Below are 19,521 nucleotides of genomic sequence, written 5' to 3'. Positions count from 1 at the left end.
ACAACTGTCATCTGTACAAAGAGACAGCTTGACATCCCAGAGACCCATTTATTATACAACTATGTTGCTTAACAATCATGCAGGGTGCTGATCATCCAATATATAATAATTACCCCGTTTATGTAAAGATGCATTGTATTAGAGCTCTGTCAATCTGACAGACGCGGGCACAAATCGCATGTGAATTCAGGGCGCGCACACACAGAAACACACACAGGCACACACAGGACTCCCACGCAGCAGCTTTGTGTTGAAGAGCATGAACAGACCAGTGTTATCCAAAATAACAGACTGAACAGATCAGAGTATGGCACACATCAAGAAACGCCACCGTTTCACAAGGTCACTACCTCAGATATATAAACTGTGGTAACCTCACTGACAGCCATGAACTAAATTCTTTTCTATACATGCTTTAGTCATCCTCTCCACACCATCCAGGCTCTGTGTCACCTGTACACGACTCAGAACATCATAAATCCTCTAACTGGCACAGAAAATACTACTGTTGAAGGACACAGAAGTACTTCTCCTTATCTACATTATGTAGATAAAACACAAAACACCTGGCAAACAAACACTTCCAATCTGCTCCGTTCTTACATGCACTTTAAATGCTCTGCTTGAGAAGAATATTCAGTCATTAATCAAAGCTCAACTTCTTAAAAAACTGTTTATTACACACATTTCTTTTGAATTTCACTTATTTAATGACGTTTTAAAGTAAATCTATTTGAATAAATAAAGAAATTGTTCATGACAGTATGCAGAGTCTCACAAACGATCACATAAAACTGTTGGAAACTGTATTTTTGTTGATGTTGGCAGCAGCTGTTGACTGTTTTAGTCATATGCTGTAGTCAGACTGCAGACGAAACCCAGAGAGCCTGAAGACAAACATGTAGAAGAGATATATACGCATGTGACTGTTTGTGTGTGTGAGTCATCCATATCTAGAGCGCAATCTAGTGTGTGTCTGTTTACTGCGCTGCGTGAGAGATGGTGGTCTGGAAGGCGAAGGTGATGTGGCTTCGTGCGTGATCGAGGTAGGGGTCTGAGAAGGTGTGCGTGTCACCAGAGAAATGCCTCCACTGCATCAGCTCGGACATGCTGAGATGCTTCTGCGCCGCCGCCCCGCGATCAGCTTGGCGCCCGAGCTGGCATGGCCTATCAGAGACCCGCTCCTCCTCCTCTACGACAGCTGAGAACAAAGAAAAAAGTGAGTCAGCTGTGCTCAGATGAATGTATTATTAAACGCCCGGCTGTATACTAGATTAGCGAGAACACACATTCAAAAGTGCCGAAAGCACAGCATCACCTTAGACTCTCAAATAGTGGACTGAAGGGCAGATGGTTCTAAGAAAATGCTGGAGGTTTTTTTGCTTTTTGTTCTTTGTTTACACAATTTTTGTATATTATCTCATCACTACATTCACTTCTGAAAATATCTGATAGAAGAAATCTGTCCAGATTTTGAATATTGTTTTTTTCTTTTCAAAAATTCATGATGAATGGAAAATGTTCCCAATCTTTTTGAAGTAGAGAAGCTCAACATGTGCCTGCAGGTGTAACCAGCTGCCCAGTTGACCCCCCTTCCCCTACAGTCACAGAGCGCCGCAGCCAATGCGGCAGACAACCTGAGCAACATTTCTATCTAGCCTATTGTATTTATTCTGTTTAGTTAAGCACTGTTTTAGGTAAACCTTACATGATAACATATCGAAAAGAGATCATCCACCAAAAACAGGTTGTATTCCCCAGTTTATATATGTTTAGTTGCTTTTAACTGGAATGAACAGTCATAAGCAAATAGGAAAGGTATGTTTCTGTAAGTTGGTGGTAAGTCTAATATCTTTCTTTAGGCATATATTTGTAAACTAGCTTGTAATTAACATGATTGGATGGGTTATAACATTATATAAAACAAAAAATTATCTCTTTTGCAATTACTCTTATGACTCTGCATTATTGTATTTGCTCTGTGCCCTGGATCATAACCAATTCAGGGTAGTAAAATGGTTAAAAAAAAAATAAACAACTTACATTTTCTCTACTTAGCCTTAAAATAAATCAGGAAAACTTTACAATGAGTGGAAGAGATAATGTTGATTTACATTTGTGGTAACAAATCATTTTCAGTGGTAGCTCCTGCTAGTAATGTTGTGATCTATACAGGACTGTGACACAGAGGATACATATTTCTTAAGTTTAACTCAGTGTAAATAGTCTGCTGATACTGTCATACTTTCAAACATAGTTAAAGAGTCCCAGTGTATTCAAACACACTGGCGTTGGTGTGTGTGTTGTGTCACCTTTATACCTACCTTGGACTGAACCATCCATGCTGCAACTGCAGTTCAGCAGGTCGTGTGTAAGAGAGGGCGTGTCTGTCAGGCTGAAAAGATCTCGCAGTTCACTGGTGGAGAAGCTAGTGTGCTCCGCCCCTTTGCCCAGGTCAACCACGGTCCCAGACAGACCCTGTTTGGACACCTGTCTCTGGAATATACGCTCCTCAATAGTGCCTGTGAGGAGATAACACACTCAGACATTAAACTTCACATCACTATGGGTCACTGTGTGTGTGTGTGTGTGTGTGTGTGTGTGTGTGTGTGTGTGTGTGTATTCTCACCTGCAGTGAGGAGACGATAGATGTGCACAGTCTTCCTCTGTCCATCCCTCCATACCCGAGCCATGGCCTAGACATCCATTCAAGTCAAACTTTATTACCCCACAAGGCTTAATGTAGTTGCAGCCAGGTATACAAACACACATTCATCATGAGATGCAATTTTGGGATGCATGTATGTGCATGCATCTATGTGTGTGTGCATTCACACACACACACACACCAACAACCACTTGACCTTCCTGCCAAAGTATAAGGACTGGGACTAAATCACACCAATGGCACCAGCCTCCCACAAGAGTCAATGACAAACAGTTCATGAATTTGGTCATGGTATGTGAATCCATTTAGAAGTTATGCACCTTTTTGTTAAAGGCCCCTCCCACCTCCACGCCCCGTTTTGCCAGATGACATGAACAGTTAATCAGCTGTCCTCCGATTCATGACCAACCTTTCCACAAAATCTTGAGCAAACCTGTGAATCTATTTGGAAATTATGTGCCTCTTTGTGATAAGCCACTCCCACTTCCACACCCTCTTTTAGCCAGTTGACATGAACACACTCGCACACTTGATCTCCATGACAAATTCCAGCCTCCTAGGACAGCTAAAAAATAAAATCACACAATGCAAAAATCTAGACAGATCCCAAGGGCAAACTGTACAAATGTGAGCAGAAGACAGATGAGCAAAAAACTGGTAAATGCTGAAAACATAAAGTGCTTATGTGCAGAGATCACATGCAAATTCAGGCTTCTAATTGCTGTGCAAACAAAAGAGGCTTCATATCTTTTTGTCCTCTGAACAGGAACTCTGTATCTATGGCCTGTAAGTGGGAACTCAGGGCAGTTCAATAGTTCTTTCTTAGTACCTACGTATTGCAAAGGTTAAGGAGCTGCAGCTGACTCACCTCTGTGGAAGGCCTGCAAAGCCTGCTATTAATGACCAGATTCAGGTTCCCAAACCATGCCACAACACAGAGGGACAGAACGGACTCAATGAATTTTCACGGATGGTAGAGAAGGAAAAGTTGCGAGTGAGGATGGCACGCATGTACACAGCACCATCTGGTGGACATACATGATGTGTGATACAGTGTGAGGTGCTTTCACACCGGTAGGTTGTTTCATCTTGCTCAGATGAAGGTGAAAAATTCATAGTTGTCGCCTATCAATCAAACAGCTCGAGTTCAATTGACAGCTTTCACACCAGCCTAAACAAAATGAACCCCACAGGCAAAGACATCAGTTTGCTTGAACTGAACCAGACAGGTTCGGTGTGAAAGCACCCCAAATGTGTGTGTTTACATAAGACAAAAGACATGATAAACAACACCATGTGATGTCTGAGTGTGTATGTCCTTTACCTGAATATCATTGGCAGGGTTCCAGTCAATATCATACAGCACCAGGTGTGAAGCACCCACCAGATTTAGCCCCACCCCTCCCGCTTTGGAGCTCAGCAGAAACATGAAGTTCTGAGAGTAGGGACTGTTGAAACTGTCAACCAGCCGCTGTCGCTGGCTGGTCGGGGTGTGTCCGTCAAGTCGGGAGAAGGTGTAGCCCATGTGTACACACAAGTCCTGGAGCAAGTCAAGTGTCTTGGTATAGTTGGACACTACAACCACCCTGCAGGGAGACATGTACTTTGTCAGTATATTAGTGCTGACAGATAATAAATTGCATTTACAATGTCACTGCAATATGAACATGTGCAATAAACACATTGCAAAAGACTGCCTGAAATGTAATGAATAATAAAAATAATTTTATTTATTTATTGCATTTTAGCAAGTTAACATACACACGCCAATATTTGTTTATTTATTATGTCATATTGTCAGTGCAATGCTTAAAATGTTATCACAGATCAACATTTTGCTCATATTGTGCAGGCCTGCAGTATATATGGACCTGTCTGAAGGGCTGAGTTGTCTGATGGCGGTCAGCAGGTCTGACAGAACCAGGAGTTTTCCAGAGTCAGCAATGCTGAATCCATCTGAGGAGTAGGATTCAGGGAAGAGCTCCACCAGCCCCTCATATAAAGAGCTCTCCACTGAACCACCGTCTGTTCTCTCCTAAAAAACAGAACACAGTGCTCAGAGCCAAATCTTCAATAAAGGCAGACTACTTTTACTGATGCTCGGAGTTAAATTTAAAAGAGAAAATGAAAGAAAATTGAAAATTAAAATTAACAGCTGAAAATTAAATAGCTACAACATAAGGCACTGAGAGACATCTTTTTCCAGTTGTTCTCTTTTAGCAGTAAGTGTCTTGCACATTGCTAATGAACTCTAAGCGCCTTGCGTTTTAGCAGCTCGTGCTTTTGCAGGAGCACTCTAAAAGCCTCGAGTTGAAAAAACTCAAGGCTCCAAGCAAAAAAAAGCACCCGATGTCATTCGCATTTTTCCCCCACTGTCCAGTCAGATTAATCAAAGAGACAAGCCTTCTGGGGTAGAGATGACAAAGTTTGCAGATGCACTGAAATAACAATCATGGAGTTCAAACTAGTGCTAGATATCCACAACTATATGGTTTTAACAACCATAGTTACCAGGGCTTGAACAGAAAACAGCAGCCTTGAGGCAATTAATTGCTGTACTTAAGGACGTGTCATTCCGCAATTGCTGGCAAAAAAACAAACAAACAAACAAACAAAAAAAAAACACTTCCACAAAAAACGCAGTGCAGGGTGCCTCAATACAGGTTTCACTCTCCCTTATCGACTAACAAAGAGCCTAACCTTGACAGTGGAGTGGAGCAGACCAGGGTGGTTGCAGAGCTTCTTCAGTGCAGTGATGCAGGCCAGGTGTGTGTGAGTCTGTGTGGAGCCCTGAAGACAGGCTCTGAAGACCCTGTGGCAGAGGAGCTGCTTGTACAGCTCCAGCTGCAGAGGGGACGGCTCGCAGAACAACGTCCAGTCCAGACGAGGAGGCAGGTAGTGGTTGATGATCTCCTGTGTCCGTCTTAGGATGAACATGCCAGTCAGACGAGAAAGCTCTGCTGCTCGCTCTTCTCCCAAACCCCTCTCCTCCTGTTGGTAGATTTGAGATCAGGTTTAATTCCGTATAAAGTTATCCGTACATGTCAAGTGACTACATGGAAAGGAGGAGGCAAGCATCACCTCTGAGCAGGAGGGCTGTCTGGAGCGTAGAATGGGCTCTTCGTACACTTTCCTATACGCAGTGGACGAACCAAGAATCCCCGGGTTTACGAACTCTATAATCGCATAGAACTCCTGCAGGTCGTTCTGAACTGGGGTGCCTTCAAAACAAAAGACGATTCATTATAAAACCATTACAAGAAGCTGTGGTTTTTAACGATTTCCCATCTCTTTCAGTATAAGTGTGCACCTGTCAGTATGACTCTGCGAGTGCAGCTCAGGCTGCTGAGGGCTGACGATGTTTTGATGCTGCTGTTCTTTAATCTGTGGCCCTCGTCACAAATTACAAGACCAAAGTCCACTTTCTTCACCTGAAAACATGAGAAAATAATAGAGCCACAGCAATTAGTCAATTAATGGATTAGGTGTCAACTACTCAATTAATCACCAATTATTTTGATTAATCATCTTGAGACATTTTTATCACCATATTTTACTTTTTACAGCCCCTCAAATGTGAATATTTTGTGGTTTCTATGACAGTAAACTGAGTGTCTTTCAGCTGTGGACAAAACAAGACATTTGAGAATGACATCTTGAGCTTTTGGGAAACACCAATCAACGCTTTTCACCTTTTCTGTCTGAAACAACTAATCAATTAATCGAGAAAATGATAATCAATAGTTGCAGTTCTAGAAAATAATACTATAAATAAAAACAAAAATATAATACAAGCAGTCATTTGTAACATGCACAGCAGGAAGTGAGACATAAGTTGAACACACCTGCTCCAGGCAGCGCAGCAGCATTTCATAGCTGATCACAAGAACACTGTGCAGAGGGGACAACACAAACTGCTCTATCCTGTGGTCCTACACAAATGTCAACAAAGAATGTATATTAATGATTTAATACATGCTACATTAAGGTAAATGAGTGAATATGACAGAAAGATTTAAACAAGGAAAATTTATAGATCAGAGTTGAATAAGACATCAATGAAATTCCAGAAAGAAGAATGCAACAAGAGCACAGGGACAAAATACAAAACAATTTAAACGTAACACAAGAAGTTTTTAACTGGTTATGGAAACGTCTCAGTTAAATACTGATGCCTCTATATGACCTGTGTAACTTAATGAGACCTTCAGGAACACGTGGGTTCTTCAGTCTTCAGGAGGGAGATCTTTTGTACTATTTTGTATTTACATTATATTGTTACAGTTATTACTACATATGCTGTGTTACTTGCTGCTAAATTCTTCTCAATGTAAAGTGCAATGCTGTTAGTGAAGTGAAATGAAGTGCTATATAAATAAAACTCTTTCTTCATGATAAATTAAACCTGAAACCTTGAATCTAACACAAATCTTTCTATTTATGCTGACATCAGGCTGCTTGAGCTCCGTGTAAATCAAATCCTTCCTCACCTGATCCACAGCGAAAACACTGATCCTCTCACGGCCCAGCCACTTGTTAAACTCTGCAGCCCAGTTCTGCACGAGGCTACCGGGGGTGACCACAAGGACACGCTTAGCAACTGGTTTCCCACCGTATGGTCCTTGTTTCAGCAACGTCCAGGACAGCGCCACGCTCTGGAGGGTCTTCCCCAAACCCATCTCATCAGCCAGGATAGCCCCGTAGCGACCCACAACTCTGAGGCACGACGCACACAATAAAATACATCATTAATAATAGCAATTTATCCTGCTGTGACGCTAAAGCAGAGTCATTTATTTTAACAGGATATAACAGTTACAGGAACAGCTCCATTACCTCATGCCCATGACGCACTCGTAGAGAAAGAGAATGCCGTCTCTCTGGTGGGGTCGCAGGTGAGTGGTCAGGAAAGGGTCAACAACAACATCAACCACGGGAAGCCCTGACTTGTTATTAGACCACTGGTGGTTAGCAGAGGGACGAGGCATCACCAGTGCACCTGCAAAAATAAAAATTATGACACATTATGAGGAAGAATTAGTGTTATTTTTCAGCAGAGGAAACTGTCTAACAAACAACTTCAATGAGGAACAAAAAAGAAATTTCAATTAATTGTGGATTTTTTTAAAAACTGAATCATATAAACAGGATTTCATAATGCATACAATCAAAGCTACTGATGGGAATTTGTTGTTTCCATAAATAATGTGTTTTCATGTACGTACCTGGAGCCAGTGGGTCATGGCGTGGTCTGCAGGTTTGTTCCTCCTCTGCTTTGAATCCTGGATGATTTGCTCTCCCAGACAGTGCTGGGGGGCAGAAAGGTTTGGACATCAAGCGACGAGAGGGAGGTGGAGCTGAGTTTGTGTGTGCCTCATCTTTCTCTACCTGGACTTCCTGGAAACAGCGTCCCCTTGCGAAGTCCTCGGCAGAGATGACGCCCATCACCTCCACCTCCTTCCCTCCAATCATCAGGGTCTCTCCCTCGGACAGGGAGGCCAGCTCGGACACTTTGTAGCCGCTTCCTACACAAACACGCAAAATTATGAGCTCATGACTCTGTATGGTGTTAGAAATGTTTTTGTATTGCTCTACTATTTTACATTTTTCCATATGCAAAACTCATAAGAGCAGATTTATAGCATCACTTCCACTTTTATGTTTGGTGGTATTATCAGTGCGATAGGTTCAACAAACCAGCAATTATTATTTATTATATTATATATTTATTATTCTTCGGTTTTGTTTTCTAACTAATCTTGTCTTACTACAGTTTCATGTCGTCTATATTTGAACTACAGCCCAACTGATATATTAGTTGATTGATATCATCAGCCTGGTATTGGCCTGTCCCAGCTATATTGGTATGTGATGGTATTGGTGTGTATGTTGCCCAAAATGTGCCTATAAAAATCCTTTTTCCCCATAACATAACACAGATTTTTTATTGTTGCCGTTTGTTTTTATTTGTTAGCATTACAGACAGCATTTTATGTATATTTGATCCTTTTTTCTTAATTCAAGTTTAATATGTACATATATTTTGCTCTATTTGCATTTTCAATTTATAGTTATTTATAATTATTATAGAGTCCAGTGAAAACTTACTGCTTTAGTGCCCTGACATCATTTTAAACAATGAGGTTAATTGTAAAATATCGTGCCTCCACTGCATATCTAATCAGACAGGTTTTCAAAACTTTTAAGAAGTATTGCAAAAAGTGTTTATGCATATATTCTATATACTATATGTTGTATTCTGTATAAAGGATATTGGCCAAAATAACAATATTGGATTTTTACTCTTTTTTACTTTAATATCAGCATCAGTATCTCGCTGAAGTTGCAATATTTTAAAATACTAATCTGTAAAAAGAAAACTGTTTTTTCTATTTTATCTCATTTCTGTTTTCATGTCTGTTTTTTTCTTAACAACAATCTAATTATATGCAATATTTTTTCATCTGTATGTTTACCTCTGAAAACCCCAATTAAAAAAAAACCTTGGGGCATCTCTGTCTCACCCTTGCCAATGTCCTTGCCCTCCATATCTTTCAGCGTGGCCGTGCGTCCTCTTGTAACCAGGACCGCGTCGCCCTCCCAGCGCTTGTGTTTCTTCTTACTGGCCTTACACCACATCACACTAAAGTAACGGGCGCCGTCCTGACTGCAGCCAGAGTCTGAGCCTGCAGCTGCAGAGACACGTGCTGACCCCACTGAAGGCTGAGGGGTCTGAGGAGACGCAGGAGTCAACTGAGGACAACCATTCAGCCCTGTAACACAAAGACATACAACAGTGAATAACCAACAGAAATTCCACTCGCACAAACCACCAACAGATGTCACTGTTACTCCAAGTCTACACATCACACCAGAGCCTCACAGTGATCTGCCACTGATCCGTTCACATGCCTGAAACCTTGAGTACCAACCTGAATCATCTTGTTGTCCTTTGATAACTCAGTTAAGAGAAAAGAACCTCCACACGGAGGCTTAAATACGAGAGTGCATGTTTGTTTGACGTAAAATAAACACAAGACCAGAAGAATATCAACTTTAATTTGTTTTTTATAGAAATAAGAGAACATATGGTCAAACTGTAAAAGAGACTGACAACACTTGTTAACCAACATTACATTACAATCAATGTTGTAATTACATACAGTACATTAAATAACAGTAACATCACAAAATCAAGTCCACATCTCCCTTCTTTTGATCAATTAACTGGCCATTAATTCAGTAAACGGAGAGAAACACTGACGTGAAACATGTTTGACTCACTTCAAACTAAACACAACCCCCAGAACAGAATCAGTCATCATTAGCATCGTGTCTTAAGGCCTTCAACAGTTTAACATGTGCTTCAATCTTGGACATCTGAGAACTTATATATCTAACTGCTAACTGTCTTTGTTAGTTTGCAGTGCTTCATTGCACTCTTTACTTTATCACATCTGATTTTTAGAGAAGTCAAGTCAAGCAGAAGTTTTCTTTACAAGGAATGAACGGAGCATTAAACAATCTCCCTGATGTGAGCTGAGCTGACTCTCACACTCATGACATTCCAGTAAATCGTGAAAGAAAATCATTTTTAAAAAATCCTAGGTAATAAAGTTAATTAACACTGTACTTCAACTGATAGTCCGGATTATCTGGCATGGGTTGTATAAGGTACTTCTCCATAGCATAAGCAAAATGTATTTTAGCCACTTTAGCCAAAAATCACCATTAGTTTAATTGTATGCTATATATATAAATATTCTATATTTAGAATATTTTCACCACTTCACCTCGCTGTCAGACAGCTTTTCTGATGGAAATCAACCATTTAAAAAAAAGTTAAGTATCACTTTTTTCACACCAACCAAACTTCACTGGCAAAATCAGTCGTTTTACATCACAGAACACAGGAGTTGCTGGTCTATCACTGCCTTGATTAGTTTGTTTGGATTATTGTGTGACTTTGATGTTTTAAAAGGTTAGCTTGGATTCATCCAAGTCACACAACAACACAAACAGAGAGCAGTAGACCAGAAGACTCCTGTGTTCTGTGATGTAAAACGATTCTGCCAGAGGAGTCTGGTTGCTTTGGAAAGAGGAAGAATTGTCTCATGTAACAGCAGCTTCCTGTTGGAAAAGCTGTGTGACTGAAAAGCAAAGTGATGAAAATACGCTAAACATAGTGTAAACTTAGAGTGACAAGATTTTTTTAGGCTGGTATAATATGTTTTGCTGCTGATCTTACATTGCCTACATTGGAACTCCTGCTGTTTCTGTGAACTGGGAGTGCGTTGATTACCGTTTACTGAAGGTAACACACTGACTATGAGTAAGTACCTCATACAACCCCACTTCAAACAATCCAAACTATTCCTTTAAATTCCCATAGATTCATATTGGAGGCAGATCTAGGCAGGAGAAGCACCACCACTGTGCATACTTTTCATTACCACTAATTCCCTTCTAAAATCTGGACTTTCACACCTATTTTGGATTATCACAGTGTTTGTAACGTGAACATTTACAAGACTTGTTGCTGCCTCTATCAATAAACGAGAGAACAATGAGAGTTTTAACACCGACAAGCGTTAACACAGACTGACGGCAACACAAGTCAGCTTGATCTTGCAATATGCAAACAGGCTTCCAGTGTCTGTACGAGGCACTATGTTTCCCAAAGAAATTCAAGTTCTCAAACTGATGAGTGTGATTGCTCCACACTTTAAACTCCTCACAGCCTCTCCCTTTCTGACACAGATGTGCGTGTTCATGCTTGTTATAGAGGAATTGGCAGTCCATGTCTCAGCCGAGCAGCTTTTAGTTTCTCCACTTTGATCTTGGCTCTCAGCAGTTCCTCCTCCAGTTCCTGTTTCCTCTTCAGTCCCTCCCTCTTCTCCTCCAGGTACATGGCAACCTTCCTGTGATTGGCCAGCACCATCTCATGCTCCTCTTTGGCGAGGTGCAGAGGGCGAAACCTGTCAGGCTCGTGGTGAGGGTAGATGTCGTTCGGGTAAAGGTCGTGGCGTAAGGGCAGCGGCGAGGTGGAGAGGGGTATGTTAACAGAGGAAGGGGTGGGTGACAGGGATGCTTCGTAATCATGGACGCTGCCCAAGTCTGGCTCTCCGTCCCGCTCCTGGCCTCCGTCCAGCCCTGGCCCTGTGTGTGTGGGGAGGATGGGGAGGTCTGGCGGTGGTTTGACATCCTCTTCAGGGTCCAGCTGGACCACCTCGTGGGGGATACTGGGGACAGCTGCTGAGTATTCCTGGAGTCCAGCCAGAGAGGAGCTGCTGCCAGGATGTTCGATGGGAGAATTGTGCTTGTATATTAATCTAAAAATGGAAGGAGGGACAAAAATATGTGAGACTGGAGTGCTTAAACACCATTTATTGAGTGTCAACATCTTGTTTATGTGAGGCGTGTGGAGACCGATCTGTTGGTGATAATGTAAACTAAATAAATCAATCAAAGCATCAGTTGACTGATTATAAATAGACCAGAGGAAACAAAGTGATTCACCAAAGAAAAACTAACAAACTTATGTTGGGTGAACCCTCAAACATACCAAAATTTCCTTTCTGTTTTACATTATTGTGCATAAATAACAGGGGTGGAAGTAACTAATTACAACTACTGAAACTAATATTACATTAAATGCATTACACTATGTTATCTACTTAGTTACTTTTAAAATAATAATCAATTATTGAATTTGAATTTATATCCAAACCTTTCATCTGCACTTTTGTAGCCAATAAGGCTGTCCGATCACAAACAGGCCAATGAAAAGCTGCAGCAGGCGCAGGTTTGAAGGTGACCATGACCACTGACTGGAACGGTCCAGGTGTTGAGAGTACTACTGATAATGAATTAAACCTCAAGAGCTATAAAGTAACTTATACTCTGAGTAGTTTTTGTGAGGAACACTTTGTATATATATATATATATATATATATATTTTTTTTTTTTTTTTTTTTAAACAAGAGTAGTTTTACTTGTAGCTGAGTAATATTTCAGTATTTTAGTTTATTTCAGTGCAACAGTATTTCTCAGTATTCATTCCAGCTCTGACGCACAATTTTGAGGTCTAATTTGATATAGATGTTCTTAAGAAAGTACGTATCCTTTTACGCTTTATTATGTCGTGGTTTGTTGTAGAGCCCATCCAGTGTTATCAGCTGGATATCTGCTTGTACCAGTATCACCATATATATTGTCTGATATGAGGACTTTTTTACAGATTTTTTTTTAGCTTCAAAGGCAACATTTTCTATTTATTTGATCGTTTTTCTTAATTTAAGTTTAATACATATGTACATTTTGTTCAATTTGTAGTGTTTATATTTATAGTTAACTACTATCATTAAATATATTGGTAGAAGTTAAATGTATCAGTGCCCTGATGTCATTTCTTACAATAAAGTTTATTGTTAAACTGTGAAACATCTCATCTCCATTACATAGCTTTGTCACAAGTGCTTGATAACCACATTTTAGGGATCAGTGCAAAAAAATCTGTATTTATGTACAAATTCTGTACAAAGAAAAAAAAATTAAATACACTACATGATTCACCTGAAATTAAACTGACAGATTAATCAGTACTAAGTATTGAGACTTTTGAAAAAGGCTGTCAACAGATACTTACTTTTTACTTATTCAATAACACTTTTAAAACAGTACAATACTATCTATCAATAATATCAAAAGTGCCAAACTGTACAAAAAAAAAGAAAAGATGTAAGTGATCATTCAAGATCTCAGTTCAGTTTAATCTTTGTTTCCCTGCCTGAAGTTTGGCTTGCAGGATAGCAAAACCAGCCAGTGTTGAGGGATTTTTTCTGCACTTTTCTGTTAATTAAAAAAAGGGAGAAAAAAGAGTAAAAAATCCTTTTTTGTATGCCGGTGACTTTTTTTTGTTTTGCCATGATATCAGAATAAGTATCAAGTACCACTTTTTTATACTAGTACTGTAACAAAGTTCAAAATTTTGGTATTGTGATAACCATAATTTTTAAATAACAGCTGTATTTGAACATATTGTTTCTAATGTTTTTAGATTTTTTTTTTTCAGATTTTCTATTCATGCTGTTTATACTGACAGTACTTACTTAGCAATAAAAGCAATTCTGAATCTGTTTCTGAATGTACATTAAAGCAGTGAATGGTGGCAAAACAAACTGTATATTCCTGTTGAGCCTGAAGATGTACACAGTGTGTGTAATCTGATTGATTTTTGGAACTGTGAGTTCAGCCTCTCCCTCCTCTCCTCCTCTAACAGTTGATTCAGTGTTATGACTACATACTGTTTGAGTTAATGATTCATGTCTGAACTGACTAAACTCTCACCTGACTGTTGTGTTATCCTTCAGGTCTGTGTTTATGTGTGTGTGTGTGTGTGTGTGTGTGTGTGTGTGTGTGTGTGTGTGTGTGTGTGTCACACTGTACCTGCGCAGTGCCTGGTCCTTCTCATGGATGGGCACATGGTGAAACAGGTGAGGGATCATCTCCATAATTCTCCTGGTTGGCTCAGAGATGCTCGCCCTGTACTCTGGCTGGGCGTGTCTGCGCTGCATCACTTCCTGCTTGGCTGACTCCTTCAGCCTCTTGTAGAGGGTCCTGAGGCCCTGAGCCGTGCGATGGGGCCTGTCCCCTCCCAGGGCGTTGTACTGCTCAGCCACAGTGTCCCAGCACTTGTTCTTGTCCACGATGACCGCGTGCTTGTTGGTGTGCTCCTCCAGGATGCGGATGTGAGGGCGGACCAGCTTCAACAGGTCCAGCTTCTCAGAGAGGGTGAAGTTGGAGGAGCGAGCTTTACCCACCATACTGGACAGGAACACGGAGCTGGACGCCATCTTAGAGCATAGCGGACTCACACAGACCAAGTCAGGCCTATAGTTGTCACCCACACTTGATACTATGGCTCCTCACTCCTCCCACCTGTCTTTTTGTTGTCCCTGCTGCTGTCTTCTCCTTGTCCTCGGTGACAAAGCTAACACTGGTCTAACTCCCTCACACTTCACACTTTCCTCCCCCTCTTCTTCTTCTTTAAATCAAACATAAGCTATGTCTAACATGTGCATGGATTCACACACTACTCCTTGGTTCCCTCTCAGCTACGTTGCACAACAAAAACAGGCTGTGCTGCACACAATAAGAATCAGGCTTAACTAGGCCAGCCTCGTTTAGGCCCCCGCCTACCGCGGAGGGCTTTGGATGAATTCCTCCCAGCTTAGGCTGACGTAGCTAAGCCGCTTAAGCCCAGCCCGACCTACTTACAGCTCGGTCTCTTTAAACCCCAAACCAAGCACAGCAGCACAGAGCACGGCACAGACTCGCTCACTCTTTATTATAACAGAAGGGAGGCTGCAGAGGGTTTCTGCCCTGCACACACGGAGAAAACTGTCTTAAAACAGTGTTTCACAGGTTATTTAGGGTTAGGAATCTGCTTTTCCAAAAGTGAGAGAAGCTCTGAAATAGCGCCGGCTTAACTAACTGAGTGGGGGAGGGGCTGTGAGCGCGCTGCGCATGCCCGCAGAGGCACAGCGCTTCTGTCGTTTTTATTCCGTCTGCAGTGCATGTATGAAATAAATCTCTGACTCTGCATGAGGAATACCGATGCTTGTGATAAAAAAAAACAAAAAAAACACGTGTCCAAGGTGAGTGTGGTGACCGCGCAGAGCTGAACGGCAGACAGTGTTGTGAGCGGCGTGTTTTCAGGTGGAAAACGGAGGCACTAGTTGCTCTCCGGGAGGAAGGAGCGGAGCGGAGCGGTGGCTGCTCACTGATCCCGAGCACAGTCCTAATCTGCCCGCCGCTGCCGCTGCACTACCCCGCTCATTTGCATAATGCTGGACCTGCTGTCACTCAGCCTCAGCCCGCCCGGTTTAACATCCACCTCCTCCAGTGTGTGTGTGTGTGTGTGTGTGTGTGTTATTATTAGCCACAAAGGGACTGCCAAACACCGCGACATGAGAAAGATGTCGCTGCGCATCAGTCTTTGGAAGCATCCCTGGGCTGAAAAAACGTACAAATTAAAGTAGTTGCACACACCTTCAGAGTTATTGTGTACTCATATCTAATATTGTTGCGACGGTGGAGGTTATAATGAATCTGAGTATGTGCAGAGAGGCGGGCAGGGGTTTTGTGTTGAGTTAAAGCAGACTACCTCCTGCGTCTAAACGAATAAGGCAACTGAATCAACAACCAAGACATCTGGCTCCATGTTTGAGAAACAAAACAACTGCAAACAAGGATTTTATCTGTGCAAGAAGGATTTCACACACAAAACACACAGCGCCGACCCTTCAGCAGCACCACCACTGTAGCTGAACTGGACCTAAGCTACTTTACACACAATTAAACACTTGCACATGTTGATCATGTGCATCCGTTTCAACTGCTACGGAGTGTATTATTTATTTAACTCCCCTCCCTTCACTATAATCTGTGCTGTGTAATATAAGATATCTTCAACTTCCCCTATGCAATATTTTGACAATTACTGCACTACTGGCTCCACTTGCTCTCAGTACCTGTCATTTTTTCACAGTGGATGTTCATGTCTGTATATTTTGCTCTAAGCATCTGTGTATATATAGTATTTTGTTCTTAATATTCTATATTTTGTATCTTACACTGTGTAGTAAAGATGCACAACATACACCACAGCAAAAACGTAATAGATATTGGTCATATGAATGTGGTAAAGTCATTAATATTATTTATTCGTTCATTGTCTGTAACCGCTTATCCTTGAAGGGTTGCAGGGGGCTGGAGCCTATCCCAGCTGACATTGGGTGAGAGGTGGGGTACACCCTGAACAAGTAATATTATTTATATTATTATGATTATGATTATGATTATTATTATGATTATTTCTGGGCTGGAAGACAAATTCAAAATTGAAGGGTACTTGGAGGAAAATGGTTACATCAGTATTCTCCCATGTGATGCAATACTCTGGGGTAATCAACTAAATGGAAGTTTTAATCATTTAATTCTTCTTCTTTCGGGGTCAAAACAATTTGAAATCTAAATGATGAATTTGGTGTCTGAATTACACCGTTTTAAAATAGATACATGATTTTACAGTATGTCCTCTCCTTCATGTGGGTATTTGGTGAAAAAGACTTTCAGGTTTTGTTGATGTGCACAATCAACACACGACTATTCTTTCCCATACCAGGAGCTCAGTCACAAAATCTTGGTGTCTTACCTGCTGATCTGTTGTCCCCTGTGCACTCCTTCGAGCCAGTATTAGGATGTTCTGTCCCAGCCTCATTTTCTTTACTGTCCACTGAACTAAGAACACGAGCCAGAGCCCTCGACAATGCCGGAGCAGCCTGGGCAGCTTTGGGCTGGACATCATGCTCTGGTTTACTCCCAACAGGTGCTGCTAGACTTCTCTGGACCTGTGGGATCAGAGGAGGAGAAGAGAGACATTATAATCTGACGACGTTTGAAAAAACACTGGTTGATGGGAATCAATAGAGTGCTGGGGGGTCATACTGTAGGTAAAATGCTGGAAATAATAATTTACCTTTTCCAGTGCATTGCCCAAACCAAGTTTAGGGGTAAGTGGCTTGGCGTCAGCCACAGGAAGTGAAGTAGATGCAGAAGGAGGCACAAAACGAGGCTTTTTCACTGCATTACCCAAGAGCTGGCTGGGAGCTGCTGACCGCCGCATTATACCTAATTGCTTAAGACAGAAAGCAACATCAACACTATCATCAACATCATAATACTGGCAACTAAGTAGCTGCTACTCGGTTTATTGTCGTGACCACATGATCCACATCCACTAATCGATCAGTGCAATGAGTGAATGTTTAAGGAAGACTCAATTGCTTCTTTAGTAGTTCAGTATTGGTGCCCTTGTCCACATCAGAAATAAGGTCTAGTTACCACCACTACTGGTATGTAAATTTAGGTCATGTTAGACACATGGAAATATAGACCTAGCCTTTTCAACTGACGGCCTGTGGACAGAAGTGCTGAAGTGGGTGCTCACATTATTTATTAGAATATCATCATTTTGTTAGTAGGGTAGTTAGCCCATGTCTGCTATTAAGCACAAATATGTATTTTATGTAAACATTTTAAGAGTCAAACTGAATGAAAACATGTTGAAGGCAATGTTGTAATTATTAAAGTTACTTCTAAACTAGGATTACAAAAGTACAGAAAAAAAAATAATGCACCTTGCAATATTTTTTCTGTACTTTTGTATATAATGTTTCTTTAATAATTGTGAAAACTAATAAAGTGGAGAAAAAATTAAAAGGTGCATTGTTTCACACATTTAACTGTGACATTACAGGTCAAAAATAGGAAATTAAAACGTCCTGCCACTTCCTGTTTCTTCTTCTTTTTTTTTTTAATCTGGCCCTTCTAAACAAGTAACAGGCCTGGTATTGACCTTATCATACTAATCAGTGCGTGGTATCATTTCGTGAGACACTACATTCCAGCATAGTTAAATATGCGGACACACAACTAACTTTTGTGCACCTTCATAAATACAACTCAATCACAGTATCCCCCCCATTTCATGTCACTATGTTAGCCTTATGAAGACACTACTTTGTCTGGTAGCTTTTGATGGACTTTTAACATTTTATGAACACATTCAGTGAATGCCTTGTAGGTATTGAAAAAGACATCGATGAAAGTCTTTGACCTGCTGCACTAACTAGAACTTATCAACACATCAAGCTCTCAATTAACCTGTTGCATCACTGTAGCAGGTTAGCAAGCTAACTTAGCTAACTCGCTAGCAACAGGCAGTCGCTGTCACTGCTGCCCCGGTTTAAAGTAAGCTGTAATGTCGTGTTTAATGGCGTGTAACAATGTATCATACATACCGAGACAAATTAAAGTTGGATGAGAACATGTAAGATCACAAACTGTTGCTGAATTCCCCCCAAATAGTCTTGTTTTGTTTTTCTTTCCTGTAACTCTGGGCTCTGTTCCGTTTCTCCCGCTGAATGGTTTGAAGAACGTGATTGGTTGAACCCTGGCAGTGGGCGTGACCGAAGCAAGCGGGGTGCGTTTGGTTTCTGTCATCACAGCAGTTTAGTGATCACTTCCCGCTACAACTTCTGCAAACAGGCAATCCAGGTGTTTTAAATCGAGCTCACTTCACTCCTTTAATAACAGATGAGAGGATAAGTTTCTTTTAGAGTATGTGGGTGTTGGTGAGGAACTCATGTTGGCCTTAACTGATGCTCTACTTATTTATTTAATATTTATTTTATGTGCTGATATTTTTAATAATATTTAGAAGTTGATATGCTATACTGCAGTAGCCTACTATACACTTACTGAAGTCATACCAAATGATTTATTCTGAACTGATCAAAATGATCAGTTTTAGTCCATGTTAGTACATTTACTAAAATATTGAATATAAGGCCAGTTCTGAGAGCTTTGTACTTTAATTAATTTATTTTCATTTGTGGATACTTAAATTTAATAGGGGGGTATTGTACATTTTGGTCACTACATTTCACTTTTTTCTCAATCTTTTTTCATGTCAAGAACCCTTAAACTGATAAAAAAAAAAAAAACAACAACATTTTTTTGATGGAATTACAGTGAAGATTAATTTTTTTTTTTCTCTTTTTGCTGGGGACTCCCTGGAAACCTCTCAAGGACCTCTGGGGGTTTGTGGACCCCACTTTGAGAACAACTGCCTCAAAAAGCAATGTTTTTAAAGCCTATAAGTTATCCAGCTTTTGAAATTGTTATATTAGCCACACTGTAACTGGTAACAGCACTGAAATACAACCTCAATGATACTTGATGTACAAAGTACATTTTAATGAAAAGGCTGACATTCCTTCACTCAA

At 40.8% G+C, this 19,521-nt stretch overlaps 2 protein-coding genes across 2 annotated transcripts; both read right to left on the bottom strand.

Moving 5' to 3' along the window:
- Positions 1 to 659: 659 nt before the first annotated feature.
- On the bottom strand, positions 660 to 18,664 carry rad54b (RAD54 homolog B). The gene is made up of 16 exons (XM_084726868.1): positions 18,535 to 18,664; positions 17,211 to 17,369; positions 16,887 to 17,082; positions 9,193 to 9,441; positions 7,894 to 8,193; positions 7,505 to 7,667; positions 7,159 to 7,384; positions 6,514 to 6,600; positions 5,979 to 6,099; positions 5,750 to 5,889; positions 5,369 to 5,659; positions 4,540 to 4,703; positions 3,993 to 4,254; positions 2,630 to 2,696; positions 2,325 to 2,522; positions 660 to 1,201 (listed from the first exon to the last, which is right to left on the bottom strand). Exons 2-16 carry the CDS (start codon positions 17,355 to 17,357, stop codon positions 981 to 983), a joined length of 2,832 nt encoding a protein of 943 aa, XP_084582994.1. The 5' UTR covers positions 17,358 to 17,369; positions 18,535 to 18,664; the 3' UTR covers positions 660 to 980.
- On the bottom strand, positions 9,719 to 15,682 carry LOC146321622 (fibrinogen silencer-binding protein-like). Its single transcript, XM_084726869.1, has 2 exons — positions 14,117 to 15,682; positions 9,719 to 12,000 (listed from the first exon to the last, which is right to left on the bottom strand). Exons 1-2 carry the CDS (start codon positions 14,521 to 14,523, stop codon positions 11,448 to 11,450), a joined length of 960 nt encoding a protein of 319 aa, XP_084582995.1. The 5' UTR covers positions 14,524 to 15,682; the 3' UTR covers positions 9,719 to 11,447.
- Positions 18,665 to 19,521: the final 857 nt, after the last annotated feature.

The sequence above is a fragment of the Lutjanus erythropterus genome, chromosome 9 (genome assembly GCF_056507025.1).
Source record: "Lutjanus erythropterus isolate fLutEry1 chromosome 9, fLutEry1.hap2, whole genome shotgun sequence".
Taxonomy (NCBI): domain Eukaryota; kingdom Metazoa; phylum Chordata; class Actinopteri; order Lutjaniformes; family Lutjanidae; genus Lutjanus; species Lutjanus erythropterus.
The sequence above is the reverse complement of the archived record's forward strand: the minus strand, read 5'-3'. Positions and strand labels throughout refer to the sequence as shown.

Excerpts from the sequence above, each read along its gene's own strand:
- LOC146321622 (XM_084726869.1), bottom strand. The coding sequence starts at position 14,523 with ATGGCGTCCAGCTCCGTGTTCCTGTCCAGTATGGTGGGTAAAGCTCGC. Across the intron at positions 12,001-14,116 it reads AAGGACCAGGCACTGCGCAG|ATTAATATACAAGCACAATT; the intron begins GTACAGTGTGAC and ends TTCCATTTTTAG.
- rad54b (XM_084726868.1), bottom strand. The coding sequence starts at position 17,357 with ATGCGGCGGTCAGCAGCTCCCAGCCAGCTCTTGGGTAATGCAGTGAAA. Across the intron at positions 6,100-6,513 it reads TGCTGCGCTGCCTGGAGCAG|GTGAAGAAAGTGGACTTTGG; the intron begins GTGTGTTCAACT and ends TCATGTTTTCAG. Across the intron at positions 4,255-4,539 it reads CAACTCAGCCCTTCAGACAG|GGTGGTTGTAGTGTCCAACT; the intron begins GTCCATATATAC and ends GTCTCCCTGCAG.